At 41.2% G+C, this 19,289-nt stretch overlaps 1 protein-coding gene across 3 annotated transcripts in view; it reads right to left on the bottom strand.

Moving 5' to 3' along the window:
- Positions 1-12,622, bottom strand: part of Dars1 (aspartyl-tRNA synthetase 1) — a 51,553-nt gene extending 38,931 nt beyond the window's left edge. For 2 of the 3 annotated variants that reach the window (XM_055602269.1, XM_055602261.1), the window contains exons 1-4: positions 12,433-12,622; positions 10,915-10,972; positions 8,937-9,029; positions 907-1,009 (exon numbers count right to left, since the gene is read on the bottom strand). In XM_055602269.1, coding sequence (XP_055458244.1) covers positions 907-1,009; positions 8,937-9,029; positions 10,915-10,972; positions 12,433-12,498 — 320 coding nt within the window. In that variant the 5' untranslated portion in view covers positions 12,499-12,622. Of the gene's footprint in view, positions 1-906; positions 1,010-8,936; positions 9,030-10,914; positions 10,973-11,946; positions 11,966-12,432 lie in introns of those variants that run through there. The other variant, XM_055602277.1, reaches the window with a different exon arrangement.
- Between the last annotated feature and the right edge of the window lie 6,667 nt (positions 12,623-19,289).

Here is a 19,289-nt window from a genome sequence, read left to right on the forward strand (position 1 = left end):
GGCAGTGGTGGCACATGACTGTAATCCCAGCACTGGGGAGTAGGGAATGGCAGAGGCAGATGGATCTCTGTGAGTTCAAGGCCAGCCTGGTCTACATCTCAAGATCAGGACAGCCAGGGCTACACAGAGAATCCCTGTCTACAACAACAGCAACAACAAGTAAAGACCTATCCATGCATTTGCCATGACTCCTTTAATCAGTATCATGGGATTACTAAAAGAAGAACATGCCAAGAAAACAGTCACATCATGAACCGCACACAAAACTCTCCTCCCCTTAGAGTCAGAGCACCCACGGCCCTTCTTTCCTATCTCAATGCCCTGCTTCTTGGAAGCCAAACAACAATGTGCTTCTACAGAGCTCTGAGCCAGGCAGCAATTCCGTTGCAGCTAGGGAAAAAGCAAGGTTTATCTCTTTTCTCCCTAGACTCTTTGGTGTCAAAATTAAAAGTTATTAATAGAAGTACGACTTCCTTCATAAGAAAATCAGCTACAAAAACACTGACTTATTTTACGTACTTTTATTAGTTAGAAAACTTGTTGCTCATTATGCAAATCTCAAAGTAGGTGGGGGGGAGGGAGGAAACAAAGCTCAACAAACACAGCAAAATCAAGTTGCTGTGCCCTGTTGAGGATGCCAGGCTTTTTGTTGCTCTACTTGAAAGTAATGTGACTTGTCTGTGAAGAGTGCAGCTTCAGCAGTTCTAAATGAATCACAAGCCTGTGCTCCATATTTTCTCCTTTGTGAGTTTAATGTATTCAAGCAACACTGAACTGACAATTTAAATAACTACATTTTTAAACAAACGAAGCATTGATGTTAATGTATGAAAATGGTCCAAACTCCTGGGAGTCTTGGTTCCCACCATTGTTTATTCTGACAACAGGATATAATTGCTTACTTACTTGGCAGCAAATTTAACCATCTGCTTGCTCGCATGGTCTCCCACTGCCACAAGAGCCTGGACATTAAACTGCTGCTGCCTCAGGACTAAGAAGCACTGCTTCCCTGCAGAAGACAGAAAGACCACGGTCTGTCAGGAACATATGACTTCAGGTTTTACAAATGAAGATGCTTCTCTACTTTAAGATTAGGTAAAAATTTATATACCCATCAGGTGTATTTACATTTTCATCTATCAGCTTCCAAAGCCAAAATACCCACACTCAAATGACAAGTTTTAACACCACTTTCTATGAGTAACACAAAATGCATTTGACAGGTTTCTTTTGAGAACATAAGTAAATCAAAGATTTACAGACAGACACACAAATCTAAAGATTAGTCTGTAACGTTTAACAAATTACAAGTTATTTCAGGTGACTTTCACCATTAAACCAATCGGTTCTATATTCTACAGGCAAAGACCCTGAACTAACTACCATGGAAACATCAATCATGCAATCAGGAAAGTGTTAATGAAGTGCTTACTAGTCAGAATACAAGTGCTCTTTGGGGCGGTCCACCTACAGAGGCCTTTCTGCCAAAGGGCATTTTAGAGAACACAAACACTAACAGGCTAGCTCCTTTCGCGTCCATTTCCCCAGTCCCTTGTCCTTTGCAATCGTCCCACATTTCAAAACTTCAAGCCATTTTACTCTTGTCAGTAAAATGTCATTTGCAAGAGTCCTCTAAGAGTCTTATTTTCGCATGCTCTGGCCTCGCGTCCTTTCATAGACAGCCGTCATCTCTTACTCAGCCTGAAAAGCATTACTTGTGCATCTTCGTGCCATCCATCCCTCTCTCCAAAACAATTTAAGTCTCTGATCAAATTCTAGAAAACTATTTCCTCCTAAAAAATGAATTAATCTTTCCAAGACTACTTTTCTCATCAGACTGACTTATAAAACGTCACAATAGTATGCTTTTTCTATTCTTTCATGTTAAGAGTTAGCCTTCCCCCAAACCAACCAACCAACCAACCAATCAAACAAACAAAAAGGCAGCAGACAGGTACCACTTTCAACACACAGTATTTTAAAATGCGAACCAGAGTGCAATCATGATTTTAAAAAGATAGGGTAGCCAGGTATAGTGGTGTGTGCCTTGATCTCAGCACTGTGTTGACAGAGGCAGGCAGATATCTTTGAGTTTGACACCAGCCTGGTCTACACAACTACAAAACAAAAACAAATAAAAATTTTAAGAATTAAAAAAGGCAGGTTGCAAGCAAAATATCGAGATCTAATTTATTGACTATGCAGTCACAAAACTGACAGATTTTTATCATGAAAAAAAGACACTACTTTTTCTTCTTGCTTTACAATATGATTCAACCAAAACTAAACAAATTCAAAGGCATTTAAGGTACTGGATGATAAAAATTACCCCAAAACTTGTACATGATCACAATGACATTATCTAAGTACAGCCCTACAGAACTACTTAGATCAAAGTAGGAAGATGTGGAATATGGTGTGCTTATACAGCCCAGCGCAGGCTGAGAGGAAACGCTTTATTTAGCTCCTGCAGTAGTTCAGACAGAAGCAGCCCATTTCTTGGCACTATAAAGCTATCCAGCAATAAAATACAGCACAACAGCAGCACAAAAAGACCCTGAGTGAATGCAGAAGTCTATGGAGCTTACAATGGTCTGATAAAGACTGTGAAACCTGTTCTTTTGCTTGTTTGCTTGGGTGAGTAGGTGAATTTTCCAAGTCAGGGTTTCTGTGTAGCCCTGGCTGTCCAGGAACTCACTCTGTGGCCTAGGGATGGGTCTGGGATTAAAGGTGCGGGCCACCACCATCTGGCAAGACTTTGATCAGAAGGTCAGGGATCATAGCCTATCACTTCTACAAAGTGGTCTCACAGGAAAACTATTAAACCACTGTAGGTCTCTGTTCTTCATCTGCAAAATGAAGCCTAGACTACTTCTTGAAAGTTTTTTTTTTTTTTTAAATAATAAAGATTTATAATTTGCTGGCTGGTGGTGGCACATGTCTTTAATGCCAGCACTCTAGAACTCTGTGAGTTCGAGGCCAGCTTGGTCTACAGAAAGAGTTATCAGGACAGCTAAGGCTCTGTTACACAGAGAAACCCTGTTTTGAAAAACCAAAAAACATTAAAAGATTAGTAATTTTGAGGATTACACACTTAAAGTCAAAGCAAAGCTCCTTAATGTTAACTCTTAACTTATTTATTTAACAGTATTTCTAATATTAGCAGCTTATTTGAGGACTGCAGAGCATTCCTACTTTGCAGGTGGATGCTAAGAATATGAAGACAGCCAGTAGACATTTACATGAACACAGTGACCAAATCATACACAGAGTTCCAACTTTGCTTCGTTTATCAGTATAATAAGGGGCTGGAGAGATGGTTCAGCAGTTAAGTGAACTTGCTACCTTGCTAAGAACCCAGGTTCAGTTCTCAATACCCACACGGCAGCTCACAGTTCTCTGTACCTCCAGTTCCAGGGGACCCAACAACCTTTTTGTTGACCCCAAACACTATACCCATGGGTGCACATATATGTATGCAAACACTCATACATATAATTTTTTAATTACATAAAAAAGAAGCATGTTAAGATTGATTGTATCCTGGGGAACGAAACACCAAAATGTGGCTAGTATCAGCTGAGGAAATTACAGGGAATTCTGCTCTTCCTATTGTTTTATAGGCTGGGCCTGGTGGTACATACCTTTAATCTCAGCACCCTGGGGGCAGACTCAGGCCAACATCTATGAGGCAAGATTTTAAAAATGTCTATGGAGTATGCACATATGTGTGGGCTGGCGTGCTTGCCTATGCAGACACAAGTGGAGACCAGGGGCTGCTATCAGGATGTCTTTCCTCAATACACCCTACCTCCAATACATATGTAGGAGTTGGTTCTCTCCTGTCATGTGGATTCCCAGGATTTAACTCAGGTAGTAAGGCTCTCACCAATCAAGCCATCTGGCTGGCCCTCCATCTTTTATTTTTGAGACAGTCTGAACCTGAAGCCTGCCATTTTGACTATACTGGCTAGCCAGCAAGCTTGGAGGAACCCATCTGTCTTCACCTCCCTCACCTCAGGGCTGAAGTTACAGATGCATACCACAGTGGCAGCTTTTAAGGACAGGTTCTAGGGATCTGAACTCAGGACCTTTTGCTAAGGCAGGAAGCACTTTACTCACTGAGCAGTTCTTTCTAGATAGACAAAAAAAAAAAAAAAAAAAAAAAAACCACAATCAATCACAGACTAGGCACAGAAGGAAAGGCAGGGCTAAAAAGAAAACACAATCAAGATGCCACCCTTGGGGGTGGGGTTCAGCAGACAGAGTAGGGAGAACATGGGAAAGTCTGGTAGTTTAACACAGACGGAAACAAACATCCCAAGATCTGACACATCTGCTATTGAAGAGAAACCATGAAGGGGCAAAGTATTAAAAAAAGAGAAAAATGTTAGCATCCCTTAATTTATCACATGTAATCCTAAAAGGCAAATCTCTTCTACTAAAAACAAAAAAACTAGAAAACAACAAAAAAGGCCACAGACCAGGAAGGAGAAACTGAAGCAGTGAGAATAGTCCCTGGCATACTATATTCTAATCCTAGAGTATACAGAACAGACCAGCACAGAAGTTTCCACATCTATGAACCCCAAGAACTAAGAACAGGGCTACAGAGAGACTAAACAAAATCCAGCAAAGAGGAAAAAACAGAATAAAGTTGGGCAGAGTGGTAGACACCTACAATCCCAAAACTTTAGAGGTGATCAAGAACCAGTCACATGGTTGAGGCCTCTGAGGCTACATGAGATTCCTATCTCCAAAAACAGTAACAAAAGCCAATCAAACAAAAAAAGCCCCAGCCAGACGGGCAAGGTGGCACACACCTGTAATCCCAGCACTCAGGGAGGCGAAGGCAGTCAGTTTTCTGTGAGTTTGAGACCAGCTTGATTTACAAAGCAAGCCCAGGACAGCCCAGGCTACTCAGAGAAACCCTGTCTTGGAACTCCTCCCCCCACCCCGGCAAAGCCCCCAAGCAACCAAAACAAACAAAAAACAAAGAGGGACAAAGTACCTCACTGGTAGAGTACTGCTTGCTCCAAAAAGAACAACAGTAAACAATGAAACTGAGTACTAAATTATACAATAAGGGAAAAAAGCCTATCTTTAAAATGACAGAACAGGGGCTGGACAAACAGCTCAGCAGTGAAGATCACTGCCTGATTTTTCAGAGAATCCAAGTTTGAGCCCCACCACGCATGTGGCAGCTCAAAACCATAACTCCAGTTCTAGGGGATCTGAATAATGGTTAATAGGACTAATATATATATAAAGTTCTTAAAAGATTTATGAGATAAGAACATTGAATTGCCCCCTACCAAAAACAACAACAAAACAAACAAACAAAAAAACACCAAAATAAAACCACAGACAACATGAAAGAAAAAGAAAGTTAAGTCAGCTGGGCATTGTAAGGCAGGCCATTCCTTGCACTTGGGAGGAAGTGGTATGGATCTCTGAGTTCAAAGCCAGCCTGGTCTATAAAGTGAGTTCCAGGAATGAACAGAGAAACCCTGTATTGAAAAACAGTAAACAAACAAACAAACAAAAGTTCATTATAAGAAACAAGATGCTACTGACTAAGGGTAAGAGAGGTTGAAGTAAAGACTATTTACTTTTCACATGAGCAAACTCTTTTTTTTTGTTGTTGTTGTTGTGAGCAGGGTTTCTGTGTTGCCCTGGCTGTTCTGGACTGGCTTTGTAGATCAGGCTGGCCTCAAACTCACAGAGAGCTTCCTGCCTCTGCAAACCAAAGTGATGAGATTACAGGCATGTGCCACTGCGCCCAGCTACATGAGCAAATTCTTAAAAATAGAATATTAAATGCTCAGTAAACTAAAAAGCATCCCACGGTAACTGGATAAAAGTAAACTTGACCGATGCTAATGAAGGGCAGTCTGGCAATGGGCATGATATAATTATTTTTTAGTTTTCTTTGTGTAGCTTTGGCTGTCCTGGAACTCACTCTGTACACCAGGCTGGCCTTGAACTCAAAAAGCTCTGCCTGTCTCTGCCACCTCCGTCCTGGGATTTAAGCATGTGCCACTACCACTGGGCTCAATAAGTACATTTCTTAGGATGTATGTTAAGGAAATTAAATATGGAAAAAGTCATAATGATAAAGACATTCAACACATCAATCACTATTCACATAGAAGAATGAAAGCTTGGGGATGGAGATGACTCTGAGGTTAAGAGCACTGGCTGCTCTTCCAGAGTTCAATTCCCAGCAACCACATGGTAGCTTACAACCATCTATAATGTGATCTGATGTCCTTTTCTGGCCTGCAGGCAGAGTACTGTATAAATAATAAATCTTAAGAAAAAAAAAAAAAAAAGGAACAAAAGCTCTATTATCACTCCATGTTTGTAGGCTTCATTAACACAACAATCTACATTTAACTCCAGTGCTACCATGTCCAAGTTTTCTCTGTTAAAGTGTTTCTAAATAGTCTGCTCAGAAGGATTCTGAAAACCCAGAACAGAAAAGTCAATACTGGTGTTTTGGCAAAGAACTGTCCACCCAACTATCTCCATCAGTACTTATGAGACCGAGTTCTTGCCATGTGCTAACAAACACAGCTGTTCTTTCTCTGGCCCTGGCAGTGACACTGAGGACCATGATATGCTTAGTTTAAGGTTCTAAGGCACGGCCTTCCACAGGGAGAACCAGGAGCAGTGCACACTATCCTTCTGCGCAAAGTTAAAAAGCAACAGTAACGGATTTGTGTGTGTGTACTTGAGCCCCAGCACTACAAACAATACACAATAAATCACTCAGTGAATACCTGCACGAACAGACATGGAAAGATGCACGTGTGAGTTGTAAAACTGAGTATTATAAAACTGTTGACTCAAACATATGCCACACTCAGGCTCATGAAAATCAGACAGAAGTATTTATGGTTGATTTCCTACTTAATTTCTTACTTAGTTCCATGTTACCTGAGTATGTGAACAAGCTATCATTTTTATGATGAAGAATACAAATTAGGACTACTATAGACAGAAGAATTAGTAAGGTGTGGCTGCTTCTAGACCAGCTGAGAAAGTGTGAGCCATCCTATCTCAAGAGAGCAGTGAGAGAGAGCAGCTGGTGCCTTCTTTTGGCCTCTGTCAAGAGTGAACAGAAACTTACACAGACACATATACAGAAGATACTTAACTGACATAAAACTAAATGTTGCTATCAGCATAGAAGAAAAAATATCAGGGTTATCTTAAAACAATTTCAAATTATCATTTCAAACTTTCTTTTTTCCGACACAGCCAACATGCCCAGGCTGGTCTCAAAGCGGAATCCCTATTTTACAGGGATCACAGATCTCAGCTTTGCTGATGTGTTTAAACAGCTGAACAGAAGCTGGAGCGATGCTCATTTGAGTGTTCCTTTGCCAGCATCCACATCCACTTAAAACTACGTGAAATTCGGTTTCTGAGATTCTAATGCCTCTGGCCTCTAAGGGCACCTGTACCCAAAAACACACCATTAAAAATAAAATTAACCAGCTAGGCATAGTGGCACATGCCTTTGTCTCATTGCTCAGGGAGGCAGAGGCAGGTGGATCTCTGTGAGTTCAAGGCTAACCTGGTCTACACAGAGTTTCAGGCAGTCAGGACTATCTGGAAAAACCCTGCCTCCAAAACAAAACAAAAAAGTAAAAAGAAAACATGTACCCGAGCTAGCCACAATGGCTCACACTTGTAACCCAGTATTCATCTGTACGTACTCACACAAATACACACAATAAAGTAGATTCTCAGTCTAAAAAAAAGACAGTAGATTACAATGTAATTATCTGTTGATAGAATAAATGGCCCAAATGTTCACCAATTTAAAAATATCAGTGTACTTCTCAAAGCTCATCAAAACTCATTTACCTAAAATTTTGATATTAGAACAGACAAATAAATGCTGTAACACACATTAAATAAACTCTTCTGAAGAGACAAAGATGTCTTAGCTTGGGACTAGAGAGATGGCTCAGAGGTTAAGAGCACTGGCTCCTCTTCTAGAGGTCCTGAGTTCAATTCCCAACAACCACATGCTAGCTTACAACCATCCATAACGGGATCTGATGCCCTGGTTCTGTCATGCAGGCATACATGCACTCATACACATAAAATGCATAAATAAATAAGTATTAAATTAGTTTTTTTTTAAAAAGCTGTTTTAGTGTTTTGAATTCTGTTCCTATTCTACCAATTACTATGAGGCTGGGTAGGCAGCTTTATCCTTCTTTATGAAGTGAAATAGAAATGGCTGTTCTGCCTACTTTACATATCTACAGGCATGATTAAATTTGAAAAGCAGGAAGATGCAAAGTTATAACAAATATAAATGTCATTAAATTTTTAGAAAATGCTGAAGAGTAGGCCAAGGCTATTATTCCATAAAACTTGAGATTTAAACAACCCTAAGTTTCTGCTGATATTCTCTTACATAAATAATTACAACTGTTAGAACATAACATATGAACAGGGTACAAATAGACTGATTAGAAGTTAGGCTTATCTACTGCTTTTACTCAGGGCTGTGCTCCATTTCCAGGACCCGAGTTCTGTTCCCAGCACCAACATTAGGCATTTACAAACCCCTGTAATTCCAACCCCACGAGAACCAATGCCCTCTTCTGGACTCTGCAGGCGCCTGCACTCATACACGCAAGCTAAACACTTATATACATTAAGATTTTTAAAAAGTGTACACACATTAACCAAAAAAATAAAAACACACAAACAGACAAAACCCCAAAAACCAAAAAGCACAACCCGGGTACAGTGGCGCATACCTGTAATCCCAGCACTCGACAAAGCAGAGAAGCAGAGGCAGGCAGATCTCTATGAGTTCAAGGCCAGCCTAGTCTACATACACAGAGAAACCCTGTCTCAAAAAAACAAAACAAAACAAAGAGCTATAAGCACTAAGACAATCTTACCTTTTGCTCTGCTTGTGTGAACTCTTGCACGGACCCAAACAATGTCATCAGCTTTTTGTACTGTTAGGTCCTTAACTCGAACCAAAACTCTATCTGTAATACACAGGAAAGCAATTTTAAAATTCAGACTTACAGTCGTTAACTACTTGTCTGCCAGACAGCTTAAAACCTTTGAGTATCACTTTGGTAATTCTCTTTGATAAAGGGGTTTTTCCTCTATGCAATTTGTCTCCTTTATGAACTGTATTTCTTAAATATAGTTCTCTATATTCATCGCCACTACTGCCACTACCTTAAATCATGCCACTATTATCTACTGCATAAACTACAACAATAGGCGAACTAGTCTCCTTCTAATATAGTCTATACCGTAGTCAGGACCATTTCACACTGCAAATCTGCTGAATATTTCAATGCCTTTAAATGGCCAAATACAATGTCTCCTCACCTGACTTGGCTACAGCTAACAGAATGATTTGTGTTCATGCTGTGAAAATGGCCACAGGAGGTGAACAGGCTAGCCAGGCTGATAACTGTGGAATATCCTTCCAGTGAAGCATGATTAGAACTCACATATAAATGCTGGGAAAGGCTCTTGAGATTCCCTGCCTCAGGTGGAGGCAGTATAGGTGTGGGCTGCAGTTAACACTTTCCCACTAGCCTGAGTTCACAGGAGAGAATGAGGCAATATCCCAAGGGAAGCTGACTCAAGTGGTAGAAAAAGAAAGTACTAAACATGCTCTAGTCTGTAACATAGCAGGTCAAGACCTCTTTGGGGTTGAATCACTCTTTCAGGACTGCATAATCAGATATCCTGCATATCAAGTATTTACATTAGGATTCCTATCAGCGGTGACATTAAAGATATGGAGTAGCAATGAAGAGAATGTTATGGTTGGGGTCACTACAACATGAGGAACTGTATAAAGGGTCACTGCATTGGGTGACTGAGAACCCCTGCTCCGACTGTGCCTGCCGCATCTCATACCTGGTTTCCTAGAGTTAGTATGTAAACCTAGTGGTAGCAGATAAACGCTAACCATTATGTACTAACACTAAACAAAATACTAGATGTCTAGAGTATTCCAAATGAAAACATAGTGTTACGAAAAAACATTCAGAATCATTCTTATTGCTTTAAACATATACTAATTTGATTAGGGTAAAGTTTGAACAGTAAGTGAAAACAGCAATAAATGACAATATCATCACGAATAATACCTTTGAGTATGTTCTAAAAATCAAGTTATAAATGTATGCTATCCACTTCATCTAACTAGATCAGTCTCAAAGGCCAAGACGCAGCTATGGAGAAATGTGGTTCACAGGACAACACTATGGTTCACAGGCCAGCACAGGAATAAGACTTCTGCATCTACTGTGCAAACCCAGGAAAGACACACAGACAGAAGAAAGCAGCCTGAGGTTTGGCTGGGCAGTGGTGACACACACCTTTGATCCTGGCATTCGGAGCCGGAGACAGGCAGATCTCCGTGAATTTGAGACCAGCTTGGTCTACAAAGAGAATGCCAGGGTCACATAGAGAAACCCTTTCTCAACAAACAAACACTTGGAAGGCAGACTTGAAAATGCGAAGATCTAGTTGTGAGTGGTGGTGCACACTTGTTAAATCAGCACTCAAGAGGCATAGAGAGAAGTTAAAGGTCATTCTCAGCTACACAGAGATCAGGACCAGTAAAAATAGTGTTATGCAATAACATTCTTAAGTTATCTTAAGAAATCACTCTTAAGTTTGGGTATTAAGTAAAAACAGCCATAAGTGGCACAATTTACAAGACTGTCTAAAAAAAAAATTAGAAAAGAAATATATTACTTTCCAGATGAGAAACTCCAAGCTGACAATGTTTACAGAGTGTAGTAACACCTATTGGGTAATGAATGATATTTAAACTATTCAAAGTTATTCCAATTTAAACTTCATGAAGTGTTCTCCTAGAAATAGAAAGAAGATACTAACCTGGTTTTTCTTGTGATTGTATCATAGACAATATCCCATATCTCTCTTTAGCATAATCCTAGAAAAAGGAGGTTTTTTAATGACTTTTAATTTAAACACATAAATACAAGCATGTAGAGCTATAAATAAAATTTGTATTAATTTTCAAAAACATGTTAATTTGAACTCAGCCATTTAAAAAGACGGAGATTTGTTCACTTATGTATGTGCTTACTACATACAAAAAAGCATCAAGTTCTGGTTATATACGAAAAAGCATCAAGTTCTGGTTATACACTTATTATATATGCATGGATGTATCATGCATAACAGCATTCTCAAGTGTAACTTACACATGCATAAAATGCATCTTAACTCCTTTATTCAAAAAGGAAATTAATCTACTTCAAAAGAGAGGTATAAATTTTTCCTGTGAAGGGAGTAGGGTGAAGTCCTACAGTTTTATTAACTTCCTATTACAGGAAGAAATGTTCAAAGAGAACCAATGCTTTGGGTAAGGTTTCTGAGCACCAGATGTTCAATGTTAGACACTGGAGCTTCAGATAACAACTTTCCTTTTGTAAAACACGATCAGAAAATTCACCTGCTTCCTATTTCTAAAACCCGGCCTCATGATAACAGTTTACGTGAGTTTGACAATGGCAATATTATCGATTTCACGTTGTAAAGTTAGGCACAGAGCCTAAGGTCAGGCTATGAGCTACACTTATTTAATCTTACTTGACCTCTAAAATGATGAGAAGCTCTTTCTTATAGAACTCTCTCACAATGTTTACCCTGTACTATATTCTACCTTCTACGTATACTACTTACGAGGGTGCACTGATAATTTACGAGACATAACAACATACACAAATAATTTCCTTAGATTTTTGCAAGGTAGTTTTGGAAAACTTTTTTTTTAAACAAAACATAACACAGTGAGCTTACAAAGAATCCCTTTTGATACACCTGACTTGAAGGGTTTCACACTTTGATTTCTGGAAAGTGCTAAAGGGTCACTGAGGATTATCTCTGAACTGCATTACCTACCTCACCGGGTCACTGAGAAAGGAAATGAAGATAGCATGTGTTCGCAGCTGTCACAAGGAAAAGTCATTACATACTCGGGAAGCCAGTTTTGCTGAGGGCTGTCGTTACTTGCCAGAACATTAGGAGGGCTAAGAGGCTATCGATTAGTAGTGCTTTATCAAAACTTTGCGGGGACTGGAGTGATGTGTTACGTGCGGGACGTGATAAACTAGGAAGGCTCGAGTGACCCCCGCCCAGCTACTTCCGGCTGAGCCCGGCACGTTCCCCCGATCCCCCATGCCATCCCCGAAGCCTGTTTCCTCCAGGTCACGGTTCCCAAGCCCAACAGTCCACGTCGTTCGGGCCGCGCGCCCAGCCGTGGCCCTGTGGGGCCTCGGGAGACCTGGGCCGCGGCCTGCTGGCAAGTGTGGACACGGGTACCAAGCGCGCCCCGGTCGCCCCACGCCCGCCCTCAGCGCGCTCCCGGCCCGGGAGGAGGAAACCCACTTCCGCCGCGTCCACGATCTCCCGCGGCTTCTCCTGACCCTTACGGCTGGCGTTGGCGCTGGGCATCAGGACACTGGACTTGGGGAGTGGACACCACCCTCCCTCGCAGGCTTCCGTAGGACGGGCTAAAAACCGTCTCCCTCCCAGCCCTGGCTCCCAGCACCCAGATTACGCGTGGTGCCTCGGACTCAGAAATATCGCGAGACCGACCTCGGAGCTCTCGCGCGCCGTCGCTAACTCCTCCTTCTCTCCCGCCCAGGGGAGCCGCGCGTGGCTCCCGGAAGTGGGTGTTAGCTACCTGTTCTCAGGGCTCTCCTTGCTGTGTGGACGCTTGACCTACCCACCTCGTGCGCTGACTTCACGCCATTAATAAAGTGTCTCCCCCGCGTTTCCCCAAACTTCCTCTTTTTGTCTTATTTTAATTTAAAGACAGGGTCTGTGTAGTACTGATTCGCCTGGAACTCTCAGAGATCCTCCTGCCTCTGCTCCCTAAGTGCCGGAGGAAGGGTGTGAAACACCATGATGAACTTGGGCTCTCTCTCTTTTATTTTGACGGGGTTATGACTGTGTTCCTCTTTTAAGCAGAGATTACTTGTCAAAGCATCTCTGCAAGCTCCGGACCAGATCTCTGCTTTTGGACATTAATGCCTTCACCACCCTGACACAGGAGCTCTGAGCAAGCTACCCCTCAACCAAACAAAAACAGAAGTTTGTTGGGATTCCCAGCTGGGCATCACGTTTCAGCTGCCTTTGTCAAGTTTCGGCTGTCTTGTAGTGTCTTAACGTGACATAAACTGCCATGGTGACATAAACTGCCATGGTCAATACTTATTAAAAGATTCGAGTGGACACCCCAGTCTCACCTCACTCCTTCAGATGAAAGATCTCTGGGAATGGCTTTATTTGATTCTTGGGATGCAATGTTTAGATAGACATGGTGGCTCTGGAGTATGTAGTTTACTGTGTAATTACAGGTAGGGAAAATATTGTTCATTTAACTGATTGGTGATTACAAATATCTGCTTTATGTTAAGCTTTTTATAAGACATTGGCAATAAAATAATTACTGGTGGTTCATGTTTTTAACTCTGGCCAGGAACCTAGGCTGACCTTCCATCTTGTTGCATGCTGACCACCTAGAAGAGACACATTTTAATACTGCCCCTGTTTGCTCAAAATGGAAATATTTATTCATACTTTAGGGAATGATATTGAGTACTTATGATCAATAATACATTCCTTTATTCTCAAGGGATTCCAACCCAGAAAGCATCTGTGAATTCGCTTCACTTTTTAAAAAGTATTTATTCCCTCAGGCTTCGTACTAATGTATGAACTGATTGACAGAAGTCAGAATATAAGTCCAGCCTGTTGTCATTCTGCTGGGGTGAGAACCTCATATTTTAGTGTATCTACAAGTTTCTTCTTTTTGTTGTTGTTTTCCCACATATTTCTTACTACAGTCCCTTTGCCTTGATAGAGTAGTCTTATTTAGGTCATTACTTTGGAATAATGACGAAAAAATGTGTAAGAAATATCAACTATGACTTTTTCTAACAAATACTATAAAACTTGTGTTTAGGACAAGAAATTCAGATATTTTTATCTTCCCCTCCTTGTATGACTTGTTTGAAAATGTTGTAGTCCTCCCCACCCAGTAAAACCTTTGTTTACACAAAGGCCCCATGCTCTATTTAGGAATTTGATGGCCTGGAACAGTGACCCTTTTCTCCTTGGAGCAGTGACCCCCTTCCCTCTTCCTCCTTCATTTCCTGTGCACTAGCTCTTTTCAGACTAGCCAACTGAATAAGACTGTGAGGTAGGACCCCAGCCAGCGAAGAAAAGACATAGCTGAGTTAAAATAAAAAATAAAAAAAAAAAATTGCAAAAACAAAACACAACAAAAAACAAGTCTATCTTCCTATCCTGGGGTGTTTGCTCTTTAGAGCACACCCTCTTGACCATGAGTAAAGTCTACCTTGCCCAGATACTTAGTTGGATGGCGGTCTTTTTCTCTGTGACCCTGAACTCATTTGCATAATATGTGCTCTCGCTTTCTTGTCTAGCAGAAGAAAAGCATCTGCTGCAAGGGTGCATCCATGACCACATGCTGTACCCCTGAGGCCCCCGAGCATCAGGGCTAGGGCTTCTTGGCAGAAGACTGCCTTGGCAGATCAGGCCAAGGAATGCCGCAAAGCCATACCATGCAAGACTTCACTCAAGAGATTTATTGGAGTGGGTGGGGGCTGGATATACAAAGGTTGCCTCTGAGGGAGGTGGGAGGAGGAAAGTGCATGCGCATGGAGAGAATACACGACCCGTGGTGATAGTGGAAATGTGTTGCATTTGGTGGCTGGTGAAGACGTGGCCACTGGTGCTGAGTTCCTGAAAGCAGCCTAGGGTAAAGGTACCTGGTTCTGGAATGTGGCTAGCTCTTGATTTTTCAACATCAGTACCAGGATTAACTCGTGTTATGGGTTGAACTGTGTTGCCCTCTCTACTCCTAAACATTCATTTAGGATGGAGATAGTATTTTTTAAAGGTCACTAGGTTAAAATAAGGTCACTGGTCCCAGCCGAAATCCAGTGTCCATACAGCAGGAGGAATTAGAACACAAGCAATTGGGAATTACTCACAAAAAATTGGGGGTCATATCAGTTGGGCACATTCTTCTCTGTCTCTCACTACTAAGGATTTGGCTCCCTCTTTTAAGTTGCTTTCCTGAAACTCTCTGCTAAAATCTATAAGAAGCATAACACCTGAAGCAGAGTGAGTTATTAGTTTAGCAAATAATGCTGCTGGTAGCTCTCACTTCCTTATCAATTACTTATCCTTCTTTCCTCCTCATCACCTACTGAAATTACAGATCAACAAGGTAATATTGTTGCAGAAATTTATGTGTGTCATAATTTTCTGCTATGATCTCTAAGTCCTTATTTATGAGATATTGAAGACTTGATAATGGAAAGTACACATTTTTAAACCACTTACTAGTAAAGAGCTTACAGAAATCATTGTGCTACTAAATAAAATACAGATTCATTATTTGTTCCACACTGATAATAATTGGCTGGTGGCATTAGCATGTTACTCAGGATATATAGATAATATTATCCTAAATATCCCCTTTAAGATTTTTTTTTTTGAAGATACTCCACGGATATTACCTGAAATTGCATCTAAAAATCCTATAGAAAATGCCTTTAATACTTTTACAAATAGCTCTTCAAAACATGTAACTGAAGCTGGTTTACAGTTCAGCAGTTCAGGCCATTCTCATGACAGCAAGCATGGCAGCAGTCAGGGAGACATGGTGCTGGAGAGGTAGCTGAGAGCTCTTCATCTGGATCTGCAGATAGCAGGAAGAGAGAGAGAGACACTGGGCCTGGCTTGAGCATCTGAAACTTCAAAGCTCATCCCCAGTGACATACTTTTTTCAAGAAGGCCAGACCGACTCCAACAGTGCCATACCTGTTAGCCAGTCAGGTAACTCCATGGCCAGCTCCAGGGACTCAGGGACTCCAACGCTCTCCCCCTGCGCATGCACTACACCCCCTTAAAAAAAGGCCTGTTCCTTCGCCCCACATCCCTTCCCCTCCACCCTCACCCAGAATCCGAATCTGTATCCCTTCGTTTAATCAACCTCCCATGTGAGATCTGTCACATGGTGTGACTTTTTAGCGTCCTCTGAATAGATCAGAACTATAACCACCAATAATGCCAGTCCCTGTGAGTCTGTGGGGCTCATTCTCTTCAAAAGGTGTTTATGTTTTATATAGCTATTCCACATCCTCTACAAAAAAAGACTGTACCCACCCCTTGTTGTATAGTTCAACAGTCTGAACTTACTGCAATCAATTAATTTTAATTATGTTTCTCAGACACTGAATTGTTGACCTGACTCTGCAAATTGTGCTTAAATTGTTTCCCTTTTAGAAACTGCAACACCTAAAACCAACTCCATTACTAAGGCTATTTCACAATCATTTCTCTCCCTTCAGATGTCTATATGGCAACGAACTCAACAATTTTTTATAACTCATATTCATGCTCATTCTAATTTTCCAGGTCCATTAGCATCTTGTAATGTTGAAGCCAATGTGCTAGCTGCCTCCTTGCCCTAATGCTTTCTTTTCAGACCTCTCAAAACTATCACCAACTTCTTTATTAAAATGCAAAATCTTTACAGGTGCAATTCTCTTTACCTTGTGAGAAAGCACAATAGATCATTAAGGCCTGCCACTCTTGTTATTCTTGTACTCACTGCCACCTGCTAGTGGAATTAATCCTCAAGGGTTAAAATCTAATGCCATTTGGCAAACAGATATTACTTATATCTCAGAATTTGGATGCATAAAGTACATGTCTTGGTTGATAACTTTCTAATATGGTGGTTGTTTCTGCTCACAGGGGTGAAATACCCTTGGTTGCTGTCTTAGGGTTTTATTGCTATGAAGAGACACCAAGGCAACTCTTATAAGGAAAAATATTTAATTGAGGTTTCAGAGGTTTAGTCCATTATCATCATGGTGGGAAGCATGGCAGTGTGCAGGCAGCCATGGTGCTGGAGAAGGAGCTGAGAGTTCTGCATCTTGATCTGCAGACTGTGTGCTACACTGAGCATAGCTTGAGCATGTATGAGACCTCAAAGCCCGCCTACACACCAAGGCACTTCCTCCTCCAACGAGGCCACACCTGCCCAAGCGAGGCCACCCCTCCTAATAATGCTACTCCATAAGCAAGCAAGGCCGCCCCTCCTAATAATGCTACTCCTTAAGCAAGCGAGGCCGCCCCTCCTAATAATGCTACTCCTTAAGCAAGCAGGGCCGCCCCTCCTATGGCTAAGCATTCAGCACATCTATGAGGCCATTCCTATTCAAACAACCACAAATCCCATTAATCATTTATTATATACCTTTTCCTTTCTATGACTCCCATTACAACTAAAAACTGATGATGGTCCTGCCTGTATTAGGAATGCTTTAAAGAATTTTGTGATTTGTGGAATATTAATGATATTAATATTCTAGAATCCCTTATAATCCACAGGGTCAGGCTATTTTGGAACAACATCATCAAATATTTAAGTGGTAACTTTTAAACATAAAAAGAGGGTATGAACCACTCACCTAAATCTCTATATACTATGCTACACTTAGTTAAGCTAACTTTAAATTTTTTACTTTAAAGGATAATGCTTCTTCTGTTTTTGCCCTAACAGAGGCGCAGCCCAAACCGTATGTTTAATTCAAAGTTCTAGAAATTAATCAGTGAAAAGGGGCCAATATTCTTCTAGCTTCAGGGTGAGGTTATGCTTATGTCTTTTCAGAAAATGAACCATGCCTGATTCATCCTGGATTGGTTGGACTATTGCGCACTAGTGCGATGCAGGGAGGAGAGGCCAAAGGGACAAGGGAGGAAGTGCACCCTATTTGCATATGCAGACCTGAATGAAGACAGACTAAAGTTAATGACACACCAGTACAAACATCCAAATGCTGCTGCGGGGGGAGGGACTCTCTAAGCCTAATAGTCAAATTAACAGACTGACAGTCACCAGATTTCTGAGAAGTGAGTTCTGTGGCAGGAAGCGCAACCTTTATCTTGACGTGGAGTTGAGTAGGCCCCAGCCTGACTGGATAGAGAGCAGCCCACTCCTGTTTACACTCTCTAAGAGAAGCCCAGAGTATGGGCAACACTCTACCTTTCCTCATCTGGCTTGGGAACCCACAGGGGACCAACTGAAATGAAACATGCAAAGGTGGATGACAAACCCAACAAAAGGAGACAGAGACATCTCACCAGGAAGAAGAAGCTGATACCTTGGGGAACCTGCAAGACTTTAATTCATGCAGCCAAGACCTTGGAGAGACAAGGATACAATTCTGCTGAGCAAAAATGATGCTGTTATATTTATTGACTGTATTATATGTTATTTCTCAGCTTGTCAGTGCAGAATCTAAATGCCTTTTGTCAGGGGGGATAGAAGGCACATCTGTAATGAGAGACAGTATGGTGTTATTTTGCCATGCTAAGCATGGTTTTTAGGCTTTTTTAAATTAATAGTCCCAGGAATGATTACTGGAATACAAAAAGAGGTTTCAAAACTGGCCTGTATGATTGGTAGATCGATTAATATTACTAATAGGTTTTCTCTGCTGAAGAAATGAACTAATTCAAGTCAGATTAAAGCACAAAGGCAGGTTTATTCCCTGCAGCTCTCTGGCAGGTTCCCTGGCCTCATGGAGGCCAGGGAAGTAGCTTATGGGGAGGGATACAGAGAGGAGGGGGAGAGAAAATGCAGAGAGATGGAGGGAACCAAACTGTGAGCATTATGTAAGGAAGCCCAACCTCTGGCTGGGAAGTTCAGGGTAGAGGGCAGGGTATGGCATACACCCTGTAACAGGTAGGGACTGAGGGATGCTAGGAGAACCTGGAGGTTTTGGTATGTGAAGTATGCACTTCAGCTGGTTGTCCCGGGTCTCAAGCCCAACAATTAAAGAAAAAAAACATTAGCAGAAATTAATCAAGAGATGGCATGGTGGCACACACCTTTGGTCTCAGCACTTGGGAGGCAGAGGCAGGCAGATCTCTTTGAGTTTAAGGTCATCCTGGTCTACAAATCAGGTTCTAGGACAACAAGGGCTACACACCTAGAGAAACCCTGTCTCAAAAAACCATCCCCAGCACCCATAAAAAAATTGTGATGATTTTTTTTATAAAATAAAGCTTCTATAGATTGTAAAATTATAAAATAATTTTATAAAATAGAGTTACTATAGATTATTTATTGCTTAAGCATAATCTTCACAGTCAATAATTTCTTGGTATGTATTTTTTTAATGTGTAGGATTTTT

Source organism: Psammomys obesus, unplaced genomic scaffold, assembly GCF_907164565.1.
Source record: "Psammomys obesus unplaced genomic scaffold, mPsaObe1.curated_primary_1811, whole genome shotgun sequence".
NCBI classification, from domain to species: Eukaryota; Metazoa; Chordata; class Mammalia; order Rodentia; family Muridae; genus Psammomys; species Psammomys obesus.